Here is a 27250-nt window from a genome sequence, read left to right as displayed (position 1 = left end):
CGACCTGAGTTTCAGGTCTTCATCAGGGCTATAGAACAAAAGAGATAACAACATTTAGAGAAACATAAAATTGAAAAGGAATAGTATACAAACAAATTTGGAATTATACAAAATATTGAATTGAATCATAAATGATAAAAAATTGATAACTGATAATTGAAAAGTAAAAATATAAATTGATTGATAATCGTGGAATTAGATGATAGTAGAGTGAAAACAGTGAAAGATGAAATATGATATCATGTAGGTAAGAAGATATGTATAATATGAGATATGCAAGTAGTGTCTAAAAAACTGAAAAATTATTAAATCTACGAATTGAACAATATGACCGACAATGAAAAATAGTGAGTGGCTTATATCTGAATTGCAGTGCGAGTATTAACTTATATACCTATACTTAAATATATATATATATATATATATATAGTTAGTAAAAAAAGTCTGCATACACTTATTATTAAGAGAAAAACAGATGAAATAATTTATTTATTTTTTCCTTTTAAATACAGGACCTTTTGATTAATTTGGTACATTTTAAAGTTGCTTAAAAATGATACAAACACAACAGAAAATGATAGAGAAAAAGTTACAATACGTTTTCACAAACAAATTTTGCATACGCCGCATATATGCATTCTATAACAAAATAATTATCATCGCAAATAATTGTCTAATCGTCTTTGGGACCTCCTTCATTTTTTATTACCTCTTTCAAACGATTATTCTTTGTGCTAAAATTTTTTTTTTTTGTAAAAGTAGGATCCGTTTTCAACCACTTATCTTTAAGGACCGCTCATAGTTGCCGTTTATTTCTTATTTTGTAATGCCTCAGCCTCATTTTAAGATCCTGCGAGAGGTGCTTTATGGGGTTAAGGTCTGGCGATTGTGGTGGTGTTCTCAACTGACCTAGAGCATTGTACAGCAACCATTTTTCGACCCTTCTGGCACGATGTTTAGGATCGTTATGCTGTTGAAAAATAGAATTTGATTCTAGAACTAACTTGGTAGCACTGGGTTGCAGATTTTGTTTTAGGACATCTACGTATACATATTGATCCATCATTCCCTTGATGATCTTCAAGTTGCCTACTCCAGCTGAAGCCATAGAGCCCCAAACCATGAACCCTCCTCCTCCGTGCTTAACTGTCCAGCATAAGTTTTTCAATTTCATGGCTTGGTTTTTTCTCCTTTGCACTTTAATGTTGCCATCAGCACATAGTTGTAAACTATTTTTGTTTCTCCTTTGACCGCAACCCTGACCATCTTCCTATACAGGAAAATAAATAGTTGTAAACTATTTTTGTTTCTCCTTTGACCGCAACCCTGACCATCTTCCTATACATTAATTTTTATGGTCAACTATATATACATATGTAAAAAAATTAAATGTTTGTTTTCATTCAAAAGATTAAATCAAGGTATATGTAGACTTATTTGTTGTAACAAACAATGGCAGACATTTATTATAAAACATTTTGTATGTATTCAATTCTGAAATGATATTATAAGCATGATTTAATCTTCAGACCTTTTTTAATAGAAAAAAAATAAAGTATAACTTTAATTAATACATAATAATGTATACTATTTCATAAATGAATTTATATTGTGGTGTATGTAGACTTTTTGTACTAACTGTATATATATACACACATACATACACACACAATAGGAAAAAGGTAGAATATGGAGTATGGGAAAAGAATAATGTAAGAAATATGAGAACGAGATAGGAGACTCATGTTATGGCGTAGAAGGTAGGCCTAAAACTGATTGATTTTTAGAAAGGCTCGCCAGAGTGGGCTACGGGCAGACAAAGGATTTGTTAGAAACGTAACTGTCAAGAAAGACCGTTATGAAACAACAATTGATATGAAATACCAATGATAAAAATAGAAGTCAAGTTGCACATTAAAAAAAACAAAACATAAAACCAGTGATATGTAAAATTATGGAGGAACCCTAAGGTCAAATAGTTATGAATAAAAATTAATATGAATACAATTTTTTTTTTGTTTTTAATAAAAATATATATTAATAATGATAGATAAAATAAAATAAATTATGGGTGCTTTAATTAATTAACTATTTGGGAATAGGCTAGGGATAGGTTATGTTTGTCTTTTTTGTGATTGACTGGGGAAGCTTCTAATTGTATAAAAATGCTTTCGGATAGTAATCGTTTGTCGTGGTTAGGGATAGAGGCTTGTATTGAGTTTTTGTCAAAATCAAAAGAGTGTTTGAGTGTTAAGCTATGTTCGGATAATTTTGAAGTCATGAAGTTACAGGAGGAGACGGAATATTTGTGCTGGGTTATGCAGTCTTTAAGCAAATTTTTTGTTTTGCCAATGTAGGATGCATTACAATTAGAAGTGGAACTGGGGATACGGTACATAACGTGGAAACGGTATTGAGGAAGAATTGGATCTTTAAGGTTGGTGTAAATTAAGATTGGTTTTGTTTAATTATGTTGTTCTTTGTTGACTGTACCCCCTGACAAACTTCTCCAATCATTAATCTATGGTCAACTATCTACACCTCGATAGGTATTTAAATTTGGTAAGAAGTATTGAATGGTCCATAGAATCTAAAACTTTAGTGAAGTCCAGAAGTATTAGTACAGTTAGTTTTTTATTTGTTCATAGGGCTGCAATCTGCTGATTGCCAATCTCATATTTGACAGGTGTGGATAGAAATATGAAAAGAACAAAAAATTAATATGAAAACAAACATCTTATATTCACTTAATTTTTTATACTTTTGCTTTTGTAATTTCCTTACTCTCTTTGTAATGCTAGAAAGGGGTGGCAAAGGACCAGAACACCTGGCAAAAGCTGAGCGAAGAAGTAAAGACTTACTTGGATTAGGTCATAGTGCTAAGAAAGCAAGACGTAAGCACCTCTCTGCGACGTTCGTGAGGATAACAGAAAAACTTGATAGAGATTCAGCTCATAACGAATTAAGTGGATGTGGAATAGTGAGGACCAATGAAATCAGCTGAACGAATCCTATTAAAATAGGAAAATTGAGTTATAAAGAAGCCACAATTTCTGTACAGGGCAGCATGTCTACTCTTTGAATAAATAAGAAAGAATGAAGAGCAATTAAACAGAAGAGCGTACATTATATTTTTTAATTATACGCAGATCTTTATGGCAGATATTTTAGAACACTATATTCATTTTTTACCAATTAAGCATTGTTACAAATTTTCATATAACTCTTTTGGCTTTAACAAGTGGCACAGTCCAAATTGTAGGGGGATTAAAAATATTTTAAATATATGTTCAGGCTTAGGTTCATTTTTTTTTTTTTTCAGATTATTCTCTTATAACAAATTTTAATTTATGAAAGGATGTATTTTATTCTTAATGTAAAATTTTGAAAAATAACATTTTAAATTCATGCTTGTTCTCATTTGTTAAAGCTTAAACTAAAATTATGTTAGGTACCTGATTGAAAAAGGAGCTAATGTGGCAGCAGTTAACAACGATGGTGAACTGCCTGTTGATGTTGCAGAGTCGGATGAAATGGAAGATATGCTTCAACAACAAATCGAAGAATTGGGTAAATATCATGTTACAGAAACTAGGTTGACAGATATAGTAGCTTTATTGGTTTTTATTTAATCATGATGTCCTGGTTCTTGATGTTTTCACTATTTTCAATTATGAAGTGTGTACATTTTTTAAGATATAAATGAGGAGAAGTTGGTTGGGAGTAATGAATCACAAATAAGTAAAAAACTTGTTCAATATATATAAATATATTGTTTATCATTACTAAATGCACGCCTGACCATCTTCTCATATTAAGTCTACGGTCATTGACAAACACATCATTTTAAAGATGTAAATATCTGAAAAATCCTGAATATTACCATAGATATAGTAATTTTTAGTTATATTGTTTTCTTGTTGTAAATTTACAAATAATAATAGCTATCTCCGAGATTTGATGTCAAATTCATCTAACAGTCTTTTCTACATGTGGGGTGTCTACTAGTGGCGGAAAAAGGTGGAAACTTTGGGGAGCCAAGATATTAATTAAAATGTTAAGATTCTTTGTTGTTTTTCTTTTTATATTTTAAGGTTAATAGGCTTTTTCTAACAGATACTATTTCAGTTAATAGATACAGTAAATGAGTTAGCACAAAAGAAAGAATGAGATGATATCTCTGGATATCATGAGGGTGAAAATATTATTTACCTAGATCAAAGGATGTATTTAATGCTTCTCTTTGGAAGGTTATGTAGGGCAAGAATGTATATAAAATAACTAAATTGGAATATTTATTTATGTATTTTTAAATATACTCAGCTGTGTAATATACTCTATTAGACACAGCATATTTTAGTCCATGAGCTATAGTTTTTTTTAAAATAAATCTGGAGTGAACTTACTTAATGTGATAATTAGGAGATAGATATAAGAAACAAATTATGTATGTTTAGAAAAAAAATTCTATTTAGCAAAATACTGAGAAAAAACAATTGTAAAGGTGCCAACAAGTCTTTTTTCATGTTTAAAATGTGAAACATAGTACATATTAGCACTTTTTATTTATTTTTAATGTTGTAGTTAAGGATCCAAATTCATTACCTGATGTATATGCCAATTTTTTAAAAGCTTGATTGGTTTCTTGGAATACACCATAAAACGGCTTCATTTGATAATAGTGAAAATATTATTATTTAGTTATATTTATTTAATTTTTTTTTGTCATTTGGTGAAAATAAGTTTCTGATTTTTTTTTTTTTTTTTTTTAATTTGTTTGTTAGGTATTGATGCTGATAATGCTCGTACTGAAGAAGAAAGACTGATGTTAGCTGATGCCAAAAATTGGTTGAGTTCTGGTTATTTATGCGAAAAACCGCACCCCAAGACTGGTGCCATGGCACTTCATGTTTCTGCTGCAAAGGGATATCTGAAAGTCATGGAGTAAGATTTTGTTGTCACATTGTTAGTTTTCTCATATTTTCCCATAAATTTTAGGTATGTTTTATTTATTATATATGAGGTTTATTATTTATTATAGAGGAAAACAATTTTTTCTAAAATAATCATTTTCTCATTTTAAATGTCATCCTTTGGTCCTTAGAGACAATACTGTTCACTAAAAATGCTAAACAAGATTTCTGGATGTACTAAAAAGTTTTTAAATATCATTGATTGTATATGAACTATAGCCTGTTCACTGAGAGATTAGAACTAGAGAGAGAAACAATTAGAACTTAAGCAATGATACAAACCACTGACTCATCTATTTGATTATCAATCCCCTTTTAACTAACTTTACATAAAATTATTTTATAGCTCCTTGATGAAAGCAATTTTGACTTTAGGAGGAGGACTTAAGGGTTCTGAGATCTGAGAGTTCAGCTTAAATTTATTAGGGGGCTATGTAAATGATTTCTTTGATTATTTAATTTTATATTTTAATAAAAATCCTATCAAATCATATTTAATGTTTTTTCAAGAAACCTGGGAGAAAACATAAACTTGAACAGATTTAGCAGATGTACTCCATTGACGTATTAAATTTTTGCGTATATAAATAATCAATCTAAAATAATGTTATTTTTTTCCTTCCATTACTTTTGGTTGTTTTTTTTAAACTTCTTTTGGTTCTTATAGTTATTAAAAACAGAATTTTTAAACTTTTAAATATGTCCTTTATTGTAAACAGAAAATTTTATAACTTTTCATTGTATATAGTGCATATCATAATCTTACTACAGTTATAATGACAGTTTGAGTTTTTTTTCCATGTTTTCAACTGTGATTTGCTTTACAACATATTTTAGGAGCAGTTCATATACATGAGAATATAAAACGAGTATTTATAAATGTCGATTGCTATTGTGCACTAAAATATCAACTGTATTACTACATTTGCTTTCCTATAAAGGATTTGTCTGTTTAGTAGCTCATCTCTACTGTTTATACATTTTTATTTGCAATTTCAGCTTTATCTCTGTTTAAATGGTTGTGTAGTATCCTGATCAAGGCTGGTGCTGATGTTGATGCCCAAGATTTAGATGGTTGGACTCCACTTCATGCAGCAGCGCACTGGGGGCAGAAGGAAGCTGCTGAGGTTTTAGCTGAAGCACATTGTGATATGAATATTAGGAACTGTGTTGTAAGTTGGACTTTTTTTTATAATAATAAGGTTATAATTTTATTTCATGGTTATATTTAACTTCTAGATTTTTATTTTAGTTATCTTTATCTTACAGAATTTTATTTGATCTAGGTTATGTACATAGCATTTACATCTTTTATACTTACCATTGTAACTTTTCTTGACTGACAGCTAACAGCTTCTATCCTGTGTTTAAAAAAATAAATTATTCAATTCATCAGTTCCATGAAAATAACTCTTTGTTCCTTAATTGATAATTTGAGTCCTACCATGGCTAATGTATTAGGCGTAGTAGTTATACTAAGAGTTTGTGAGGAGACCTGCTAAATCTACTCCATTACTGAGACCTGAGAACAAATAAGAACATTATTATATTGGCATTTTCATCTTATAATTCATTGCAAGTAAAACTTCAAAAGTCTAATAATTTTTCCATTTTAATTAATAGAAATATTAGTTCAAACATTTAGCAGAATGTTAGTCGTAGTTGTTAACAGAATAAATTATGGTTGAAAATTACTTTAAGTTCTGAGGTTATGTTGTGGTTGTTAATGCAGAATAATAAATAGATTAGGACTGAGGTCAGTAGCTGTTATATTAGAGCCTTCCTCTGGGGTAGCCAGCTGCCTGTGATCTTACAGTGGGCTAAAAGTATTTTTTAACTTGTCAGCAATGTGGTGTGGGGAAGCAAAGATTAAAACACTTATTGAGATATATCTTGCTTGGAGCTCTGAGGCAATGGTTTACTACTGATAAATTCTCATATAACAGCCCCAAAAAAATATTGATGTACAAATAGAAAAAGAGGTTGAAGGTGACAGTTCAATCACTGGCTGACTATAATGAAAATCCTCAAGTTTATACTTGAGAAAAAATAATGTTTATGTTCAGTTATTACAGTTTTAATGAAATTATTGTTCCTCAGATTTATACATAAGTGATTCAAATCAGTTAGTTGTAGACCTTTTGGTCTAATAGTGGTATTGGGGAGGAGGATGACTGATCTCATTGTCAGATCAGTGTGTGTCCTTAAGGAGGCCTCTATGACTTCAGAGAATGGCAAAGGGTATGGGACTCCCTACCAATGAGCACTAGACAAACTATATGTGTGTTGGGGGTGGGTCCTAGAAATGGACTTTAAGTTAGAGCAGGTTGAATCATTCACCTATCCGGGTACAGAACTTAGGTCTAAAAATAATCCGAGCCTCGAAATCAATAGAAGCATAACGGCTGCTAATTGATGTTTCTTCAGCCTATCAAAACATTGAACCTAGTCTCTCAGCAGCAAAACTAAAATTAGTTTTTATATAGTGCTCATACGCCCTGTGTTGACATACAGCTCAGAAGCTTTGGCTACCACCAAGGAAGATGAAGACTACTTATTTTTGAGCAGAGGATACTTTGGGGAATCTTGAGACCTGTAAAAGACTGAACAGTCTGGAGCTAAATAAAAAACCGAGCACTGTATGAGCTCTTTGACTTGATAATTGTGGTCAAGCCTAGGCTGGACAAATCATCTCTCTGATAGATGGCTCCAGTATTCCAAAGATGCTTGTGACAGAAGAACTGAACAGGACGATTAAGAAGAGTAGGAAGACATAGAAAAAGGTCGCTGGATGTAGTGTCTGTGGACTGGAGAGACTACCTACAAATCTGGAACTTGATTGCGGCATCACAAGAACGGGCCAGTTGGCAGTGGCTTTTGGAGGTGGTCCATACCCATTGATAAATTGTTGGGGAAAAAATAAATAATTAAAGGTATTAAATGTCACTAACTTGAATATTATTGGTATTTTCTTACAAGAAATTGTGTCCTTGGTTCACTTTTCTTATAGCAGAGGCATTGTTTCATCTCGAGTGACAGTGAAAAGGTATTCTAAAACTATCTTGCAAGAAACTTAAGGTTTTTTTTTTTAAATTTTTTATCTATGTTAAAAATATTAATAAATAATTGGAACCAAAAAATCTGTCTTACTATAGATAGGCAACTAGTTTTATTTCTCAAGCCAATTTAATTTAACTTGATTTAAAACATATTTTTTTAAAGAATTCTCAGTACACAGAGGTTAATTTGATTGTATTTAAACTGGATTAAATATAATGATGTAAAGTTATCTATTTAATTGAACAGTAATATATTCTAGTGCAATTTTGTAAATCTAATCATAACCTGCTGAAACATTATACCTAAGTCTGATGATAAATGGATCCTTCTTTTTATTGTTCAATACAGCTATTATTATCCCTCACCACCAAGTTTAAAATTTATTTTATCATTATTGAAATTATTTCATTATAATTTTTAATTTAAATTAAATTTGTATTTTTAAGGGCCAGACAGCGTTTGATGTTGCAGAGACAGAAATGGTACGTGTCTTAGAGGAGCTTAAGAAAAAACAATCGACTCTTCCTAAGGACAACAATATTAATAGGAAGAAAAACATTAATAAAATGTTCGTAACAGTGTCTTTTTTAATTTTATTCCGTTTGTTACTTTTTATAGATTAATGTAGGTGTTACATTGTTAGCTTAGCTATATAAGAATTGTTTGCTGTCATATTAGAGTGGAATCTATGCCTTTCCTCTTGCAGTTTTTAGACTTGACTATTACCAGATCATTAGTTGTATCTACACTGTGCTTTTTTTGCTGCATGCTTATCCAGCATGTGATTAAGAATGCTTTTTATCCTGTCTACTCTGTGCTATTTTTAAAGCATGTTTTATATTTTGTCCAAATTGTGCACTCTTTGCAGCATGAACATTATATGCACAGTATACCTTTCTCTGTTAAATTCTCGGAATTCAGAAAAAGCGTGAGATCAAACATCTATTCTTGATTTTCTATTTTATTTTTTTATGATAATTTGTAATTAAAAGTTTTAAATTTAAATTAATAAGTGACAAAATGGGTTAATTTGACTAATTTTATTAGACCTAGGCCTAATAACCTGTAAAAAAATTTTAATAGTTGGATATGAGGAGTGAATTTGTAGTTAAGATTGTCGTTGAGGATGTGGGCCAGGATGGCATTTAAAGATTTGGACATTTAAAGTATTAATATGGAGTTTTTGGGACTTGAATAAAATTTATTTTATTTGAACAACAAAACTTGTCTCAAAGAAGTGATAAAATTATATATAAAATATTTATTCTTGATTCATTCCATGCTTCTTTTCTATTCTGGTAGAAATTTAAAATTTTATTGAAGGTTTAAGAAATTGAATGAGATCATCCACTAATCATGATTTTATATTTCAATTATGATTTGATATTTGTTGAAATAATGCATCACAATTAAATAATTAAATTTAAAACATTTTTATAGTATGCCTTATCTCCTGCCTGCTTTGTGTCTAATTAGGTTAAATATAATTATCGAGTTCAAGCTGCTTATTATTATAGTATGTGTGATATTTTATTAGGTGGAATGTATACGGTGTAATTAGTAATAGGGGATTCTAGGAAAGAAATAGTTTTTTATTCACGATTTTGAAATTTGTTTTTATTGTTTCTCCAAAAATATTAATATGGTTTCAGAATTACTTATGCCCATGTACCATGGCTGAAAACAAGGTACACAAACCTGCAACAATTTAAACAAACTGACCATGCATTAATTGTAAAATATTACAGTTTGTGGTATTTATCGTCTGCTATGCTGCCAATGAATTAAAAATAATGAATTACTAATAAAGGAATGCCATAAGCATTACATTTTGAAGCCCTAAAATGTACTGTTTTCAAGATAATGCCCTCCATAAGGTCTCTCTCTTTAACATGCCACTTTCAAATGAATGAATGGAGTATCGTTGGATTCAGAATTTCTTGGAGCATTATCGAATCACACTCTCAGTTTTTTCTTTTGCATTAAAATTAAATAAAGTTGACTTCAAAAATTTAAAATAACATTCCAGGTGTGGGACCACATCACATCTTTAAAACTGTGTAGAATGTCAGGAAAAGTTTCTTTTTTTTACATTGTGACTTATTTTATTTTGTACATAGGTTTTATTTTATATTTAAACCAAACCAATCAAACTCCCAAGCCTTTTGTTTATATTGTTTATATTTTTTAATAACCTGTTTAAAATTTATTATTTCTGTGCAAAGATAGAAGAATTTTATAAGTCACTTTTTCTTAAACAAGGGGTTTCTACACAAGAGAGCCTCATTGGTTGTTGTTTTTAGGGTGATAAAGTTTCATATACCTTTTCTTTTAGTTTATCGAAAACCAATGGTGACAAGTTATAATAAGTCAAAAAAAGACTAAGAAATCCATATTGGCAAAACATAATTTAAAATTGGCCACTTTGAAGAGACATAAAAGCTACTTAAACATTTTGCTATCTGATCACAGATTTAATATATGCTTTTAATAAACAATTTTTTTCTGAAAATTAGGAAATTCATGTCGAGTATTTAATACTCCTGCATAGGTTCAAGAAGATTCTTGGCTATGATTTGAATAGGCTTAGGGGAATGTTAATTAAATTTGTTTTTAGTTCATTACTGTTGCAAGCACTGCTGTGCTAGGAACTGTCATATTGTAGTTACTAAGTGTGTAGATTGGTGGACCTGTGTTCAAGTTATCGCTATATTTTGTGTTTTTTGAAAAACAAAATCTACGACCAGAAAACAAAAAAATATCAAACAAAACATATCTATTTTTCTGTTGCTATAAAATTACGTATTTAGGGTTCTTGAGGCAAAAATAACGAATATAAACTTTTAAACGAATATAACTGCCCAAAATACAGCTGTTAACTCATTGACTGTCAACTACGAGTTATCTCGTAGTTGGTGATACTGCCTGTGACGCCAACCTACAAGATAACTCGTAGTTTGCTTACTTGGCTTAACTGACCAAACATAAATTGGCTTCCTAGACTGAAATCTTGAAAAGTACTGTGGCAGTCAAAGTATTAAACAGAAGATTACGAAGCAATAAACATATGCTTGAAATCGGGGGATCTCAGTTTTTTCCCGATTTGAATCCTTCTCTATTTTTTCTCCTTTAGTTATTTATTTTATTTTTTTTTTTTTATTTATCTATTATTTAGAACTAACAACAATGAGAACTAGTTATTTATTTCCACTAAAAAAAAAAAAGGTACTTTAGAGGAAGATTTTTTAGAATATTTGTCTCCTATACAATGTCAAACTAATTCAATGAGGATAAGACCTATCTAAAATTAAAGAACTTTCAATTGTACATTTATATACTGAGTTCAATCACAATTTTTTTAACCGTTATTGAGAAAAAAAAATGAATAATTGATTCTATAAAGTACCACTTCCTTGTCAGTGGGTGGGTGCTATGGTATCCTAGAGTACCCCAAGCATATGCCAGGGGTGCCGCAAACGAATTCCACCTTTCTCAAAATATTGAATAAACTGTGCATAGAATTTACTATATACAGTTATTTCTTATTTTGCTACATGCTCAACCGCTCTGAGGATAATTGTAATAATATTTTTATATTTTTTATCTCCAGAAGTGTGCCGCGAATTGTTTTTAGTATAATATGAGTGCCACAAATTGTTTTAGCCCCAAAAGGGTGCTGTGGCAAAAAAAAAAACAAAAGCTTAGGACCACTGGTATTGTGTTCCTGCTGGAGGAAGGTCCGCCTTAATGACTCTTAGCAGAGCCATCTGTTGTCTCCAACTATAAAATATTATGATTCCATGCAGGGAACAGCCTATCTCAAGATACCTACTACTTCTTTATAAATGGCCACTATTGCTGGGTACCTGAGGCCACAAAATGCTCCCCTCATTGATTATTAAGAGGTAGAGCTGCCCTACTTCTCATGTAGTCCAAGTGAAGCATCATGTTGAATTTCCTTTCAAGGCTTATACCCAGGCATGTAACAACCACAATGGGCCATATACCTTCTCCTTTATTGAGAATAATAGAGTAGGCTGTGTTAGACATACTCCTTAAGAGAATGATCTAAGTCTTGGCAGTGACCATCTTCAGCTTCTTCCTCTTGCACCATGCTCCTATCGGATTGGTACTTATTAGACTGTCCAGATTATGTATTCTGTTGTAGGTTATGACCTGGCACCATAAGCTTAGTCAGATTTATGCATCAGTCTCAATTGAAAAGGATCTGTTGGGGTTTCATTTATGTCTTGAGTGAGCAGAAGTTAGTTGACTATAGGTTGTTACCTATGATTTAATTAAAACAATGATAATTATAGGGTTGGTTACTCCATTACCCACAGCAAATGAAATATGGTCAAGTATAAATACCAATATTTTATTTAAATTATTAAATTACAGAATATGGGGTTTATTTAAACATGATTTTGATGATAGTAAAAATTTGTATTGGAATAACCTGATAGATTATATTTCCTTATCTAATTTTAGATATTATTTTTATGTTGATTTTTAAAAACAATGTTTGTACTATTGATATTCTTCTTATTAACTTAAGTTAAAAGATAATATTTCTACTTTTTTGACTACCTCTCGGGCTATCTTCCTACTATAATTAAGTTAACCATTAAGTCAATATTAATTATTAAACTTGTTCCAACAACCAGTTTTGATAGTCATCAAACTGTCTGGCACAGGCGGAGTTTAGGTTTTGGAATGGAAAAACTGTACTGAATATGCTTTTGCCAGTTTGATGGTATTCTAAAATGTTTTTTGCTACAAATCGGATGACACTAAAAATTTCAGAATGTGGTTAAACGCATTTCTTACTTTGGCCTCCCAATGACTTCAGTGTCTCTCTCTTCTCTTTTCATCAATCATTATATCTAGAATTTTCAAGCTCATGATCTTTGTTCATGTATGTGTATATATATATATATATATACATATATATATACACACACACACACACAAATATATGTGTGCGTGCGTATGAATTAGACTGTCCAGATTATATATTCTGTTGTAGGTTATGACCTGGCACCATAAACCAGGTTCAATATATATTGAATTCAGCCCATCTTAATCTACTCCCTTTTATGCAATTAATTTTTTCTTCATTATTTAAAATGTTGTGAATTCCGTCATTACTCTTTATAATACACTATTTTATCTTAAAACAAAGATATTTATTTTTTTTATTTCTTAATTTTTTTAGATCAACAATCCAAAAACCCTTGATCTCAGATGGTTTAGAGTCAAAAGGAAGTGATAAAGAAGATGAAAGTGAAAATTCTTCCTCCGATAAAGTTCCTTCAGTTCAAAAAGTTGAACTTAAAATTCATTCCCAATCAGCCAATCCTGAATCTTCTACGAAACCTCATGAAACACAAAGTAGTGTTGGTGAGTTACGTTTGAGTCAGTTTGCTTTTGTGTTATTTTTAAAGTATTAGAAATTATTATATTAACTTGATTTATTTTATTTTTATTCATATAGGATAAAGTACTTGTGAAATACTTTTTTTAAGGTTTGTTATTGACGATATATATGACTATGATATCCCTTCAAATATTAAAGCATGAACCTAATGTTAGGTTATAGCAAATACAAATTAATTGGATTGATTCAAAGGTTTGCAAAGTATTTAAGTCATCTATTAGCATTAATATTATAAATGATATAGATCGTTTCTATTCCAAGAAACTGCGGTCCAGTATAGGTGCAAAAAAGAGTCCACCTTGGATCTATTAGGATAAACAAATTTTCTTTTGTATATTATTCGGAATAGTAAGAATAGTGTCAAGTTTGTGACCTCTACAGTCCTACAGATAGCTCTCAGTGAGGAAAAAAAAACTTATTTTTATTTTGTCCGAAAAATCTCTGAAATATTTGGATGTACAAATGTTAGATAGGAGTTAGCTCCTTGATTTCCTTCAAAATGCAGTGGTAAGATTTTTTATTTACATATACCATTGTAGGTGCTATTTCATAGTTGTACAGAATACAATATACTATTACTAAAATACTCCAGATACTATTACAAGTATTTCAGTTACTATTATTCAGTACATGCAGTTTCAAAGAAACATCCTAAAATTTCTAAAACCCATATTTTGATCCATTTTATTTCTATTTATGGGGGTTTATGTAATCCATTGTGTTTTAACGATGAATGACAATTATGTATATGTCAATGTATTACAAGTTAGCAAAACCTTGAGGAACTTGATGAGAGGTGTTAAATTTTATGAAAATAAATTAATAAATATCACTTTCTGTTAGCAAAAACACAAACCATTTTATTTGTTTTGTTTATTTGGCAAACTCTCGTATATTCCTATACAAAATTTGTATATTAACATTCCAAGCAGCATACGATTTCCTTTAAAATCATTTACATGGGTATCTCATACTAAGCCAACTGTAGCCAATTATCTGTGGGTGCGTGTGCGTACATGCTGTGCTATGTGTGCCTGCATGCGTGTGTAGATACGTGAATTTATGTACATACTGTACTACATTTAAATCAAAATTTAACAACAGCATTTTGAAGAAAGTTTTAAACTCTTTCAAATGATCATGGACAATTGTGTAGTAGAAGCTGATATTCAAGAGATTTTTCAGCCAAATATAAAAAGTTTGTGTTTTTTTTCCGCACTGTAAGTTATCCCTTGGGCTTTTGAGGTGGACAACTTAGCCTTACACTTATCTCATTGTACCAAACAAAATACAAAAGAAATTTTTTTAATCCTAATTGATTGAGGTGGAAGGAATATAACATTATATTGGATTACAACATGTTTCTTGATGTACATTTGACATATTATTGTTAATTTTTAGCATAAAAAGTTACCTTCATAGTTTAAATTGGTAAAAGCTGGTTATGAATATTTTAAAACTGTTCTAACAGCTTTGTTTTGTATTACTGCTGTTAATTTTTTCAAATTAACACAACAAATATTATAATAAGAATATAAAAATATTTGTAATTTTCAAATTAACATATTTTAAAGCTTCGTTTTATTTTATGTTAATTTTCTGACTAATACTCTTCATAGTATAAAGAATGAATTTTAGTATATTAATGATATTAATTCATGATTTATTGTCATAAAATTGATAGAATTGTGCAACAATGTACATTTGTCTTGATGATAATCACCAAACATTTACTTAACAGTTTTATAGTTTCTCAGTTGATCATCATAACAGTATGGCTTCTAGCGAAGAAAAATGTTAAATATCAAGTTAAGGGATTTTAAATTTTTAAAAGTTTTGCATTTTAAGATAGTTTTATTGTATTTAAAAGTTTAAATTGATTGTGAGGCAGGGTAGAAAGAGTAGGTTTTCTGTTGTCTTCTTAAAAAATATTTATGTGTTTATAGTTGACCTTTTTATTGAATTCAATATGAGGAGATGGTTGGGGGTGCAGTCAGTAATTATACAGAAATAAGTAAAACTTATTTATTAGTGCTGACGTATTGACCTGAATTTATGGCTTCATCAGGACTGGAAAGCAAAAACAAGATAACAAACTTAATTCAGAGAAAATAAAAAAACAAATAATAACAATAAACAAACTAGGAATCACACATAACAATAAAAAATAGATAGTAGATGATACTAATAGAAGATAAACTTTAGTATTGTGGAGGTGAGAATTATATAAAATAAAAGAGAAAAAAAGGAAAATCAGACAATGCTTGTGTAAATAAAGAACTAAACATAATGAAAGGTGTGGGAGAAAATTTAAATAGTGCATAATTAAAATTAACGTAATAAAATATGTAATTAATGATTAAAAATATATAATTAGTGAAAAATTAAAATTAATTTTACATTGGCATTGTCTGATTTTACTTTTTTTTTATCATTGGTTTTGTATAATTTTTACCTCCACCGCATTATATTTTATCTTTTAAAATTATCATCTACTATCTACTTAATTTATTGTTATTTATGTTTCCAAGTTAATGATTATTATTATTTAATTTTATCTGAATTAAGCTTGTTATCTTTTTTTTTTTTTGTTTTTCAGTCCTGAAGCAGATCAGGATTAGATATTCAGGTTGAAAAGTCAGCACAAATGAATAAGTTGTACTTATTTATGTATTCTGACTGACTGCACCCCACCCACCTTCTCATATTTATACTTAAGAGGTTACCGTCTTTGAAAGTATATATTATATTTTTACGATATATATAGTTAATTCAGACTCCACTTCTTAGCGTGTGTCTAATCTATAATATTGTAATTTTTTCTTTTGAATTTGTACTAGATTTTTCCTGTAGTTGTGGTTTTCACTTCTTTATCTGACAATCTAAAACATTTGATTTGTTTTTTTAGGATAGATATAGCCTAGGCAGGTATGAGCCCAGTATATTGGCTGAGCAGAATGCATAAGGGAGTTATAACTGCGCGTCATAAACTCATGCTGGAGTGCGGTAAATGCTTAAAAGAGAAGACATGCAAAACTTATTAGTAAAGTGACCATGTTTCAGGGTCTTACCTTAAAAACTTCTCAGTATATTCCTCCTTATCTGAAACATTTTATCACCTGATAGGAAAATGGTTGTTTCTACACCTCTGTATGAAACATATTTTTCTGTTTTAAAACTAGAGATCATACTTATTGAAAAAAAAATATCATTTTTCTACCAATTTAGAGGTAAAAAAAAATTTTTTTCACTGAGATTTGCATATGCTCCATTTCAGCTATTGTTACAGTTTTTAAATAAATATAAGCCAATATCTGCTTTTGTTCCATTTAGTGGTAGGGCAAACATGGAAGTCGGCAGGAATTGTAAAAACATGGAATTTATTACTCAAAAACTTAACTTTTTCTAAATGCTTAGGTAATGTGGATAGTAAAACAATCGATTTAATTTTTTTAAAAAATTGTGAAATAGTTTTTTCTAATAATGTATTATTCAAGGTCAAAGATCATCTAATAATATTTTAGGAGGCTGCATTTGTCCTACCTCCACCCTATTATATTCCTAAAATATATTAGGAATAATTTTGTTTTCATAAAAAAAGTCAAATAAAATCATTTCTTATTGTTTGTTAGATTTGCAAATTGGTTTAATGAGTTGCCAGTTGTCATTAACTTCATATAATCCACTTATATAAAATATATTCATACTAAAATTTATGCAGTTCATGCTGATGACTTGCTGTGGCCATTTCTTCTCTAAGGATACATAATGACGTCATTTTTTTAAATTGGTATTAACCTTAAATGCGAAAAGTATTCTATTTATTATTACTAATACCATCGGAGCTGTGTTTTTAATGAGTTTTTGGTTTTTGGGTGTTTATTTCAAATTATTCCTGAGTGAAATTCATTGATATCATTAGTGAATATTGTAAAAATATACCTTCTTCAACTTTTATCATGTGTATGTGTGTGTTTTAATTTAGATGAGTTATTCTAGTTAATACATCATATTAAAGTGTTTATGTAGATATACATAAATTTTCATTTCTTCAAGAAAAATTTCTGTTTGCTGTTTCATACAGAATCTGATGATGATGATCATGATGATGATGATGATGTAGACTCTCTAAGTACTGAAACATCGGATACAGGTAATAGTACCGATGTTTCAGATGAAGAATCAAATTCAGGTGAGAAAGGCCTAGTGAATGAATCTCATTTGTATAAAATCTTTCCATTAAATAACTCAATGTTTTCATGGCACTTTCATGTTTTTTATCAATTGCTCATTCTTAGGTCTTGTACATAGACGTGTATGTTGAATGTTTCTCAAAAATTTTGAGTTTTCTTTGTACACTATGGTTCTCCTATACCAGTTTTTCCTTCCTATATGACGAATGGCTAATATTGCTTGTCTTTTCTGTTTGGAATTGGTTCTTTAGTAAATTATAGTTTCTCGAATGAATGATGTCTTGAAATATATCATTGAACTTATCAAGATATCAGTTACTTGTTTTGGTGCAAGTTTTACTGAGAACCTGTGGGAGCATGTATTGGAAATAACTATAATCTTGTGAATGATATGTTTTAGACGAGGCATTAGCTTTAAACCAGTCAGTTAGACTGCTTGTTTATCTACATGGGCGTTAAGAATTATTATTATTATTTTCATTTATTTAAATTAATTCTGCATGATTAAAGTTGATATGCTTTTACTTTCTATAAATTGTTTGAGCTTATATGCATTTCAATTTTTTTTTGTTACTAAATCAGTTCAGCTTTGTTTATTTGAAACTGCTTCTTTTTTTCTCTCTCTTTTTCTTTCTTTTTTTTCTTAACAAGGTTTGAATTGTTAGCTTCACTATTTAAATCTTAATTTATATGTTATAGGGAATGTGAAATTCTAAAACCAGCCAAATCCATTTTATTTTTATTTTTTTCCTTTAACAGATTTTGAACTGGATTGTCAGGAGGTGAAATGTTTTCTCCCAAAATCAATTAAATCACATAATAATCCACTTTGTGAAAAACAGGATACCCAAGGGCAGAGACTATTTACGAATAATACACAATAAGGCCATTGTAGTCACAAAAAATTTATTAACATCGCCAAATTCTTGCCTATTCAGGCATCATCAAGACATTAGTAAACATCTGAAAAACATACATTATGCAGTAAAATGAGTTATCATCCAGACACAGGATATAACAATTAAAATAGCAATGCAATTACTCTAAAATAATTTATGTCCAGTTCCAAACACCTCGTAAAGGTAACTAAACCAGAACCTTCTTCAGGAGGAGAGGAGTTGCCAACATTAAAATATTATAATTATTCTAAAATTACAAGTGAGGTTAAAAATTGAATAAAAAATCTTAAAATTTGATATAATAATCCACTACAAAAACTTAAAGAAAAAAAATTAAAACCTGAAAATGGGCTTGGCTGGTTTTGGAATTATATGCCTTGTATGCCTGGTAATAAAAAGGCTATTTTCATTATTTATGTATTTTTAAAAATATATATTATAGTTTGTCCAAATTACCGGTAAGTAATTATTATTAATATTATTTATTCTTGGGTATGAAATATATTTAATTTCATCTGTTTTTTTTATGTAATTATGATTTGTGAAGTTTGAAAATTACTTATTGTTAGTTTTTACATACATTAATGCTTTTTTGAGAGCAAGATAGCCTGTTGGTAGAGAATTTTATTTTTTGATATTAAACAATCTTCGTTCCAAATCCAATCTTAGAAACACTAATTTCATCTTGATGAGAATTTGGTGGATTTGTCAGGTTAGGAACCAAAGTATCATGGACAACACCCTTTTTAGAGCAATACATTGAAATGAGTTGTCTGACAACAGTAAGAGCTCTTCAAACACTAAGACATTTATTATAAATTTTAAATTTTTTCTTAATATTTACGGTTCGAAGTTTACTTACTGGTGTAATGTTTATAATAGTAATATATTGTTATATTTTTCATACTAATTATTGATTTTAAATATTATTTTATTTTTAATTAGCAAATTTTTCTGAAAAAATAAGCACATTTGAAAAAAATTACATAAATTCAACACAAAGCTGCTAATCTTATAACATAAAATTTATTAAATAAACAACAAAGATCTTATTAAAATCTCATTTTTTAAATTTTTTAATAATTTAAAAAATGTATTATTTAAAATCCAGTATTTATATTAAGGACTTAAATTCAAATTATGTAAGTTTGTACTAAAACGGTTTCTATACCATCATGGCTACCAGTGACGTCAATATTCACCATCCTCTGTTCTATTAATAAGTTTAATTTAAACATTTTTCATTTTGTTCGATGAATTGTTCCATCTTTAATTTCTTCAGTGATTTTTATTTTAGTTTAGGCTGTAGAAAAATCTATTTTGAAGACATTTTACTTTAGAGTAGAATTTTTCACATTTAAAACTCACTTAAAATCACTGAAAATATTAAATAAGAAATGATTCATCAAAATAATGATAAATCTCTATACTATTAACCTATTAATTGAGTGGATCTTGGTGAGTGCTGACATAATGTTATGGGGGCTATTTTGGTGGAAATTTACATCCTTTATAATTTGGAAAATATATTATATATTGGACCTGAACAAGAAGGACATATTTTTCTTTTACTATCATCTATATCAAAAGAATAAAAACGATACCTTGGTTGTCCATTGATTAAATAAAAGAAGAAAAAAGGAAATAGGATTCCCTAAAGAAATTCCCGACAACAGGTCATTAGAAGCATAGGTACAGAATACCAATTAAGTGTTTAAGAAGTTAAACATATTATTTTTCCTTGAGTAAGGAGCTAACTCCATGTAGATAGTTAGCTATTGATTATAATCCTTGATTAATACCAGCTATTATTTACTGGATACTAGATACTTTTAGCTGCTAAATTGTTGAATGATATTTGATATTTAGGGGAAATCTTCATAATCTATGGCAAGTATTGCATTTCCATAGAGTTATTGAGTTCAAATTGAATTGAAATATTATAATGTTGTATATAATATTTATTTTATTTTGTGCATATGCCAGCACAAAATGTACTGACATATACATAATTTCAAAAGTTCTATGAACCAATTACTTGCTGTACAAGGACCTGTGAACCCTTGATTTATTAAAATCTGATGACGAATTGAGAAAATTTTTCACATGGGTCAGCTAGTTAAAATGTATTACTTTCATTGTGCTATTGAATAATATTTAATGGATTTTATATAATGTTAGTACCTTTAATATATTACTGTTACTGTTTTGAAATTCACTCAATCTGAAAGTTTTTAGTAGCTGCATTTAAAAGAAAAAAAAATCTATTTTTTATAGTCTGCTGGAATAGGATTATTTCAGCAGTAAGGGCGGTATTGCTGACTCCACTTAATTGTGAAAGAATCAATATTGGCGAAACTATTTCAAATTTCAGCTCTATAGCCTGACAACTGGGCACTTTATTCCTTCCTATTTATCAAATATCTTATGAGATTTAACAAATTATATAACAAGACACGCAATTGTAGAATTTTTAAACCTATTAGAAGTTGTTTAAAGTATATTTAAGTTCAATTCCCATGTGGTCCAGTTAATATTTATTTTACATCCTGAGAAATTTATCTTATCCCTCCCAGTCTGGTTAATACTAAGTAACAACATAAAAATAGCCATTTTACCATAATATGTATTAATGTGAGAAGATAGAAGAGAGAGGGGATAATGGTCAGTGGATAAGTGCATTATTGTTTCACTTTATGTGTGTTTCACCCCACTGTAGTCCACAATATCATAATTAGTACTTTTTACCAATACAAAACATCCACAATCAGTACTTTCTGTACAAGTTCGCCTCCCCCTCTCCCCCGATACCAGTAGATAAATTCTTAGATTCCTAATATAAGATTGTGATAAATCTATATTAATTGTTCTTATACAGGCTCTCCCATTTCAATGTTGGGCAACTAGAGTTGTTTTTAAAATATTTCTTAGATACTTCGCTTTATTGGTTTAAACAGGCCATTAAGGAGGGCCTGCTGTTTATAAAATATGGATTTACTTGAAAGCGAGGAATTTGGTTAAACAGAAAGTCAATCATTCTCTTTAATGAAATCGTTCAACTTTCTTCCATCAAACTACTGTTAGTTTGTCACTACACACTTGATTATGCTACTTATTATTTTAAACATCACACATTTTAAAAATTATTTAATAGTTAAATTTTACTTCTCCAATTTGCTTTGCTCTATCCTAAGGATAATGTTGCATATTAGTTACTTTAAAAAAGTTTGCATGCAAATTGTTACAAATACTTGTGCAGTTGCTAATAAACCTTGTTTTTGCACGATTTTATTAGAATAGAAAAAAATTAATGTGCATATTCTCTAGTTCTAGATGGTCGGTCACTTTGGTTTATGACTTTCTGAGCTTTGCTTTATATTCATTTATTTTAAGTACTGTTAAGATATTAATATTTAATGATCTTATATGTTCTGTGTGTTTTTATAATAAGGAATATTTCCCATGTTCTTAGTTTTAAGAATTTCACTAAATTTTGGTTTGAGATATTTCAATTAAAATTTGTGTAGATTTTCATATTCTTTTTTTTGGAGGGAAGTAGTCACTTGCCAAAAAATATATATGTATGTACCACTTTATCCCTAGTTCAGTACGTTTAGGCTTAAAAATTATAATTTGAAGAATCTGAGTTACTGAAAATGTAAGGAGTTCTATTAGGGCTCGAATTTTAGCAAAACTATTCTACTTCAAAAATGTTTCTGTAATTTCTTTCATGACATGGGCTTAACACTGCCTACACCATAAAAGAAATTACAAATCTCTTTTTGAAGTAGAATAAATTTGCTTAAATTTGAGCACTTGTAGAAATATTATGAGCTGAACAAAACATGAGTGATAAATTTTAGGGTTTTTCTTAAATAAACCAGCTTCTGGTGGGTTGCACACCTGAAATATTTCAATACGTATTTTTAAACTACTTGATTGTTCAGGTAGCAATTGAACTATTAATTCATAGAAAATGCATGTTAGCTTTTGAAAAACAAAATGAAGTTTTGGCAGGAGTAAAAAAAAATACAAAAGTGAAAACTTTTAATTGGTATATTTTTTACTTCTTAATGTATGAAACTCAAAATTTTTTGTTTTTTTAATCAATCCATTGTAACTGGGTTTTTAGGTGTATACATAAATGAATTGGACTAATATTATAGTTCACAATATTTAGTAGTTAAGCATTCATCACTCCTTTTTCTAGTACTCAGGTTTCGATGTAGATGGTCAATTTTATAATGATAATCATCATCTTAATTATTGTTTTTCCTTTTATGTAGAGGTAGGGACTAAATTCACAAAAATACAAAACAGTTTATGGCATCAGGTTATAACCCACAACAAATGTATACTCCTGTTGGTCTAATAAATAAGTACTTAAAAGAAAAATAATGCTTGGGTTTTGTTTTAAATATTCATATATATTTTTAAATTATTAATTAAAATATAACTAATTATCCATATATCACTGGTGTTAGATCAAAGTGGCTTAAGTCATCATTTATACCAAAAAGTTGAGTCTGCATGTAGTTAATATGCACAAACTCATTTGAAACTTTTGAAGCTTTTGCTACCAATAAAAAAGCTTTTTATTTTTGTCAAAAAGAATTTTTTTTAATGGCAATTTAATCCATCTAAACCAAACACCAGTGATTTAATGATCAGTATTTTTATGATTTTGACCAGCTTACAAATATATATATATATATATATGATGTGAGAATGACTAACGTTGGCTGAAATGTGAATTGTGATCACTGAATTGATAAAAAAAAAATTATTTTTTTCTGCTTGTAGTCTAATAAACCTAAAAACGAATTTTTTTTTTTATTATTTACAATATATAATATTAAGTATAATGCACTAAAACCCAAAATTTATATTAGGACCCATCACCATTTGCAGATAGTAGTCTACTGGTCTACCAATATGCAAACCTCTTTTTTAGGAATGAGAGCAATAGTGTGGCTAAAAAACCTTTCCTCCTTACAATATTTTAAAAAAGTATATTTAAATACTAAATCATAAATTATTATTAAAACACAGACTACTTTATATATTTTTTTTCATTGTTTTTTATTACCTAGGTCATCATAATACCTTTTGTATATTGTTCATATTCTACCCTGATTTTTTAAGTTCTATGTGATCGCAATGCTATTTTACAATTCTTATTTTTTCTACAGAAAAAAAAAATCGTGTCAACAAAGAAGAGTCCCAGAGATTACCATCTTTAGCTGATATAAACAAAACAGTTCCTAATTCCCTGGTAAGTTATTTTTTAAATAAGTTTAAGAAGTGTAATTTTTTTTTTTTTTAAACACATATATAATTTATGTATTTGTTTCTTCACTTTGAATTATATTACTACTGGAAATCCTAATTCAGTTTCCCTGAACTTCTCTATAAAAATTTATTCATTCATTATTGGTACAACATATGCATGAAGTAGTCCTTGGGCAGCCCAACTACTTATCCCCAGTCCTCTTTGTTGTTAGCATGCCTGATTGATAGTTCTGTTTTATTCAGGTCCTCTGAGTCTTGGCTGTACTCCGGTCTTTCACAAGGCCTTATTCCATCAGCGTTTCCTCAAATTTGCTTGGCTAGGATGTCCATTCCTCTCAAAGGATGGTATAATCTTTCAGAAATTCTACTGAGATGTTATCTGTTCCTGCTGCTTTGTTTTTTAGTTTTCCAAAATAAATTGGGCATCAATGCTGTGAGGTATTAGTTGGGAATCGAGGACTTCAGATTTTATCTGAGATCAATAATCCAAAACCAAATCCATGACTATTCTCTCTCATCTCTGCTATGATTTAACTCTAACTCATTTCTGCTGAGTTTACCTCATCCCGTCCATCTTATTTTCTGAATTGGTACGGTATGCATATGTTAAGACTATTGGTCCTTCATTTCATTAAGGAGTCCCTGTCTGTCAAGGGATCATAATATTCTCAATTCAAACACTTTTGTGGGAGTTCTATGACATTTCTGTAAGACAGTCCGAATCCTGAGGATTTGTAGTAAGCACTAGTAACTTGATGCTTTTTTCACAGAAGGCTTGTCGTTAGCCCTCCTCTCAATCCTCCTTTATCCAGGATATGAACTGGCAGATAAACGTTTAATAACAATAAATTTAATAATAGATTTATTACTTCCTATGCTAGTACAGGTTCAAATCCGCTCTGTGACAGTGAATTAATAGATAATAGACAGAGAATTAATCAATATAGTTTCTCTTTCTTCTACTGTAAACTGATTTTAGAATGAGTAGACTGACCAGGTTGGTTAGGAAGTCTTAGAGGGAGTGGTTAGATTTGATGCTGACATAAATTTCTTTTACATACTGTTGCGTAAAATCAGTAAACCGAAAGTTCTTTTTCAATGGATTGTAATAGAAGTGTTTTTAATTTTACTTTTTCTAAAAGTGCTATAACTTGCCTTAATCCATTAGCATTATAAAACAATCTTCAAACATGACTTACTTATCATAGAGAGTGGAAAAATTTACAAACTATGACTGTTGTTTACAATCAAGAGCGGGATATAGTAAACTCTCTCTAATCTGATAGCTATGGGGCCAGACACTTGTTGGATTAAAGTCAATGTCCACTACAGAGGAGCAATAGAAAAGTATATATTGCATTGTACTGTAATATGATTTAGCTACAACTTGCAATATGCAACCTTGGAACATAAAAATACCTCTGTCTTAAAGTTTAGATGTTCATTTAATGACACCAAAATTTTTGTCACATCCATTGTCTGCCTGACTGGAAAAAGAAAAGAGAATCATCAGTATTAAAGTCGGTTGTTATAACTGCAATCCTGATATATATATGTGTGTGTGTGTGTGTGTGTGTGTATGTATATATATATTAATTATTCAAACTGAACAGATTGCAATATTTTTCCTCGAACAGATTAAATGGCTGTTATAATCCCAGTTGTATAATGAGGTGATATAATGAGTTGTCAAGATTGAAGCATAAATTTTGGTGCACAAGGCTTTGACTATACAAAAGAACTACTAATTTTTTTATCATTTTATATTTTGTCACTGCTGTAATAATAATAATATAATGCTGTAATAATAATAATAATAAATCTGAGCACAAGGCAGATATTAACTAATATTCCTTTACCACTAATATTTTGTATATATTATCAACTATAGATAAACTTCATTAATTCTATTTTTGAAAAAAATAAAAGTAATTTCTCACTCCCCGCATAATTATGAGACCCACAATTTTAAAAGTATTGAAATTGTTATCTATTTTTATTGATTAGGTTCAGAATTCCAAAGTTAAACAACAGAATGAAACTGAAGAAGCTCTTTCTTGGAGGAGGCCAGGATCTTTTAGAAGTCGATTACAGGATCAAAGGCCTAATATATCTCTTAGTAAGCAACCAATATGTATTTCATATTTTGAATTAATTAGTATATTAGTTTATAAACCAAACTAGTCACTAATGAAAGCATTGTACATGTTTCAGTAAATATTCTTTCGTATTGAGATAAGCTTCTGGTACATTTTCACTCAGTTAAAATTTAGTTATATTTTTTAAAGTATTGTTTATCTCTTATGAATTATAATTTATTTTTTATAAGTTTAAACCCCTGTTAAAGGTTAGATGTACATGTTTTAAGTAAGATAATATCCCATTATGGGTGTTCTGTTACTGAAGTGATTTACACAATATTGTATCAAAAAGTTTTGCTTTAGGAAAAAATTATTAATATTCAATTTTAATATGTTGAAAATATAAGTAGGTATGATATACTACTGTAGTACTATAATTAAAGGTATGATATAAGTATACTTGATGATATAATTATACTTTTTGTAGTTATTAGTATTTCTATTTATTATTGTTTTCAATGTTACTTTCATGGATAAAATTATTGCCTGATTAATAAAGGTATTAGAGAATGTTTGTCCTAAACAGAACGTTTGATATAAAAATGTTTTATAATTAGTACTATGGTTATTTTTTTGATTAGGAAGACTTATTTGTTCTATGTGTCAAGGTTGACTTATTTTTCAGAAATTGGTGAGAAAGAAAGTCCTACTGGAGGTTCTCTTCCGGGAGATTCTGGCACTAGTATGAGGCCTCCCAATGCTAAGTCTGAAACACCGCAGGAAGTTGTTCTCAGAAGGACTCAAAGCTTTGAGGCTGATGAAAAGTAAGTTTTTCTGTGTATCTCTGGTTGTTTATTTTTATTTATTTTTTTGTTTTTGGATTGCCAAGGTATGCTATGTGTATTATGCTGACTTTGCATAACTGAATAATCTTTGCCATTTTTACAAATGAATATTTTACTTCATTCTTGATTTACTTTCCACAATATGTAAATAGTTACTATCACATCCTGTCCTCATTGATGCCAACTAAAACTTTTAAAAAGAAGATGAAGTTACATATGAATAGTGCTCATTCTTTTCTTATTCCTAAAAATTGAAATCATGAAGTTAAATACTATAGGATTATAGCAACTTTGAAGCATACTTTTGAAGGTTCAAGTAGCAAATAGGAATTAATAAAATTTTCAGCTAAACTAGATTAAAAATTAATAGGATTAATTAATAATGATGGGTGAAAAGAGTATCCTAATAAAATGGAAGAAATATGAGAAATTACCACAAACCATTCAATGAACCAATGATTGTTATT

General features: G+C 29.4%; 1 protein-coding gene across 6 annotated transcripts in view; it reads left to right on the top strand.

The window, feature by feature from the left end:
* The window catches only part of LOC106689635 (Myosin binding subunit), a 93576-nt gene that overhangs the window by 27410 nt on the left and 38916 nt on the right, over nucleotides 1–27250 (top strand). For 5 of the 6 annotated variants that reach the window (XM_014434727.3, XM_014434723.3, XM_014434722.3 and 2 more), the window contains exons 3-11: nucleotides 3452–3570; nucleotides 4785–4944; nucleotides 6001–6145; nucleotides 8480–8601; nucleotides 13252–13436; nucleotides 17558–17665; nucleotides 23758–23840; nucleotides 25865–25976; nucleotides 26624–26762. In XM_014434727.3, the coding sequence (XP_014290213.1) occupies nucleotides 3452–3570; nucleotides 4785–4944; nucleotides 6001–6145; nucleotides 8480–8601; nucleotides 13252–13436; nucleotides 17558–17665; nucleotides 23758–23840; nucleotides 25865–25976; nucleotides 26624–26762 (1173 nt within the window). The remainder of the gene's footprint in view (nucleotides 1–3451; nucleotides 3571–4784; nucleotides 4945–6000; nucleotides 6146–8479; nucleotides 8602–13251; nucleotides 13437–17557; nucleotides 17666–23757; nucleotides 23841–25864; nucleotides 25977–26623; nucleotides 26763–27250) is intronic. The other variant, XM_014434726.3, reaches the window with a different exon arrangement.

This window comes from Halyomorpha halys, unplaced genomic scaffold, assembly GCF_000696795.3.
Source record: "Halyomorpha halys isolate HHAL.00 unplaced genomic scaffold, Hhal_1.1 Scaffold1421.1, whole genome shotgun sequence".
NCBI classification, from domain to species: Eukaryota; Metazoa; Arthropoda; class Insecta; order Hemiptera; family Pentatomidae; genus Halyomorpha; species Halyomorpha halys.
The sequence above is the reverse complement of the archived record's forward strand: the minus strand, read 5'-3'. Positions and strand labels throughout refer to the sequence as shown.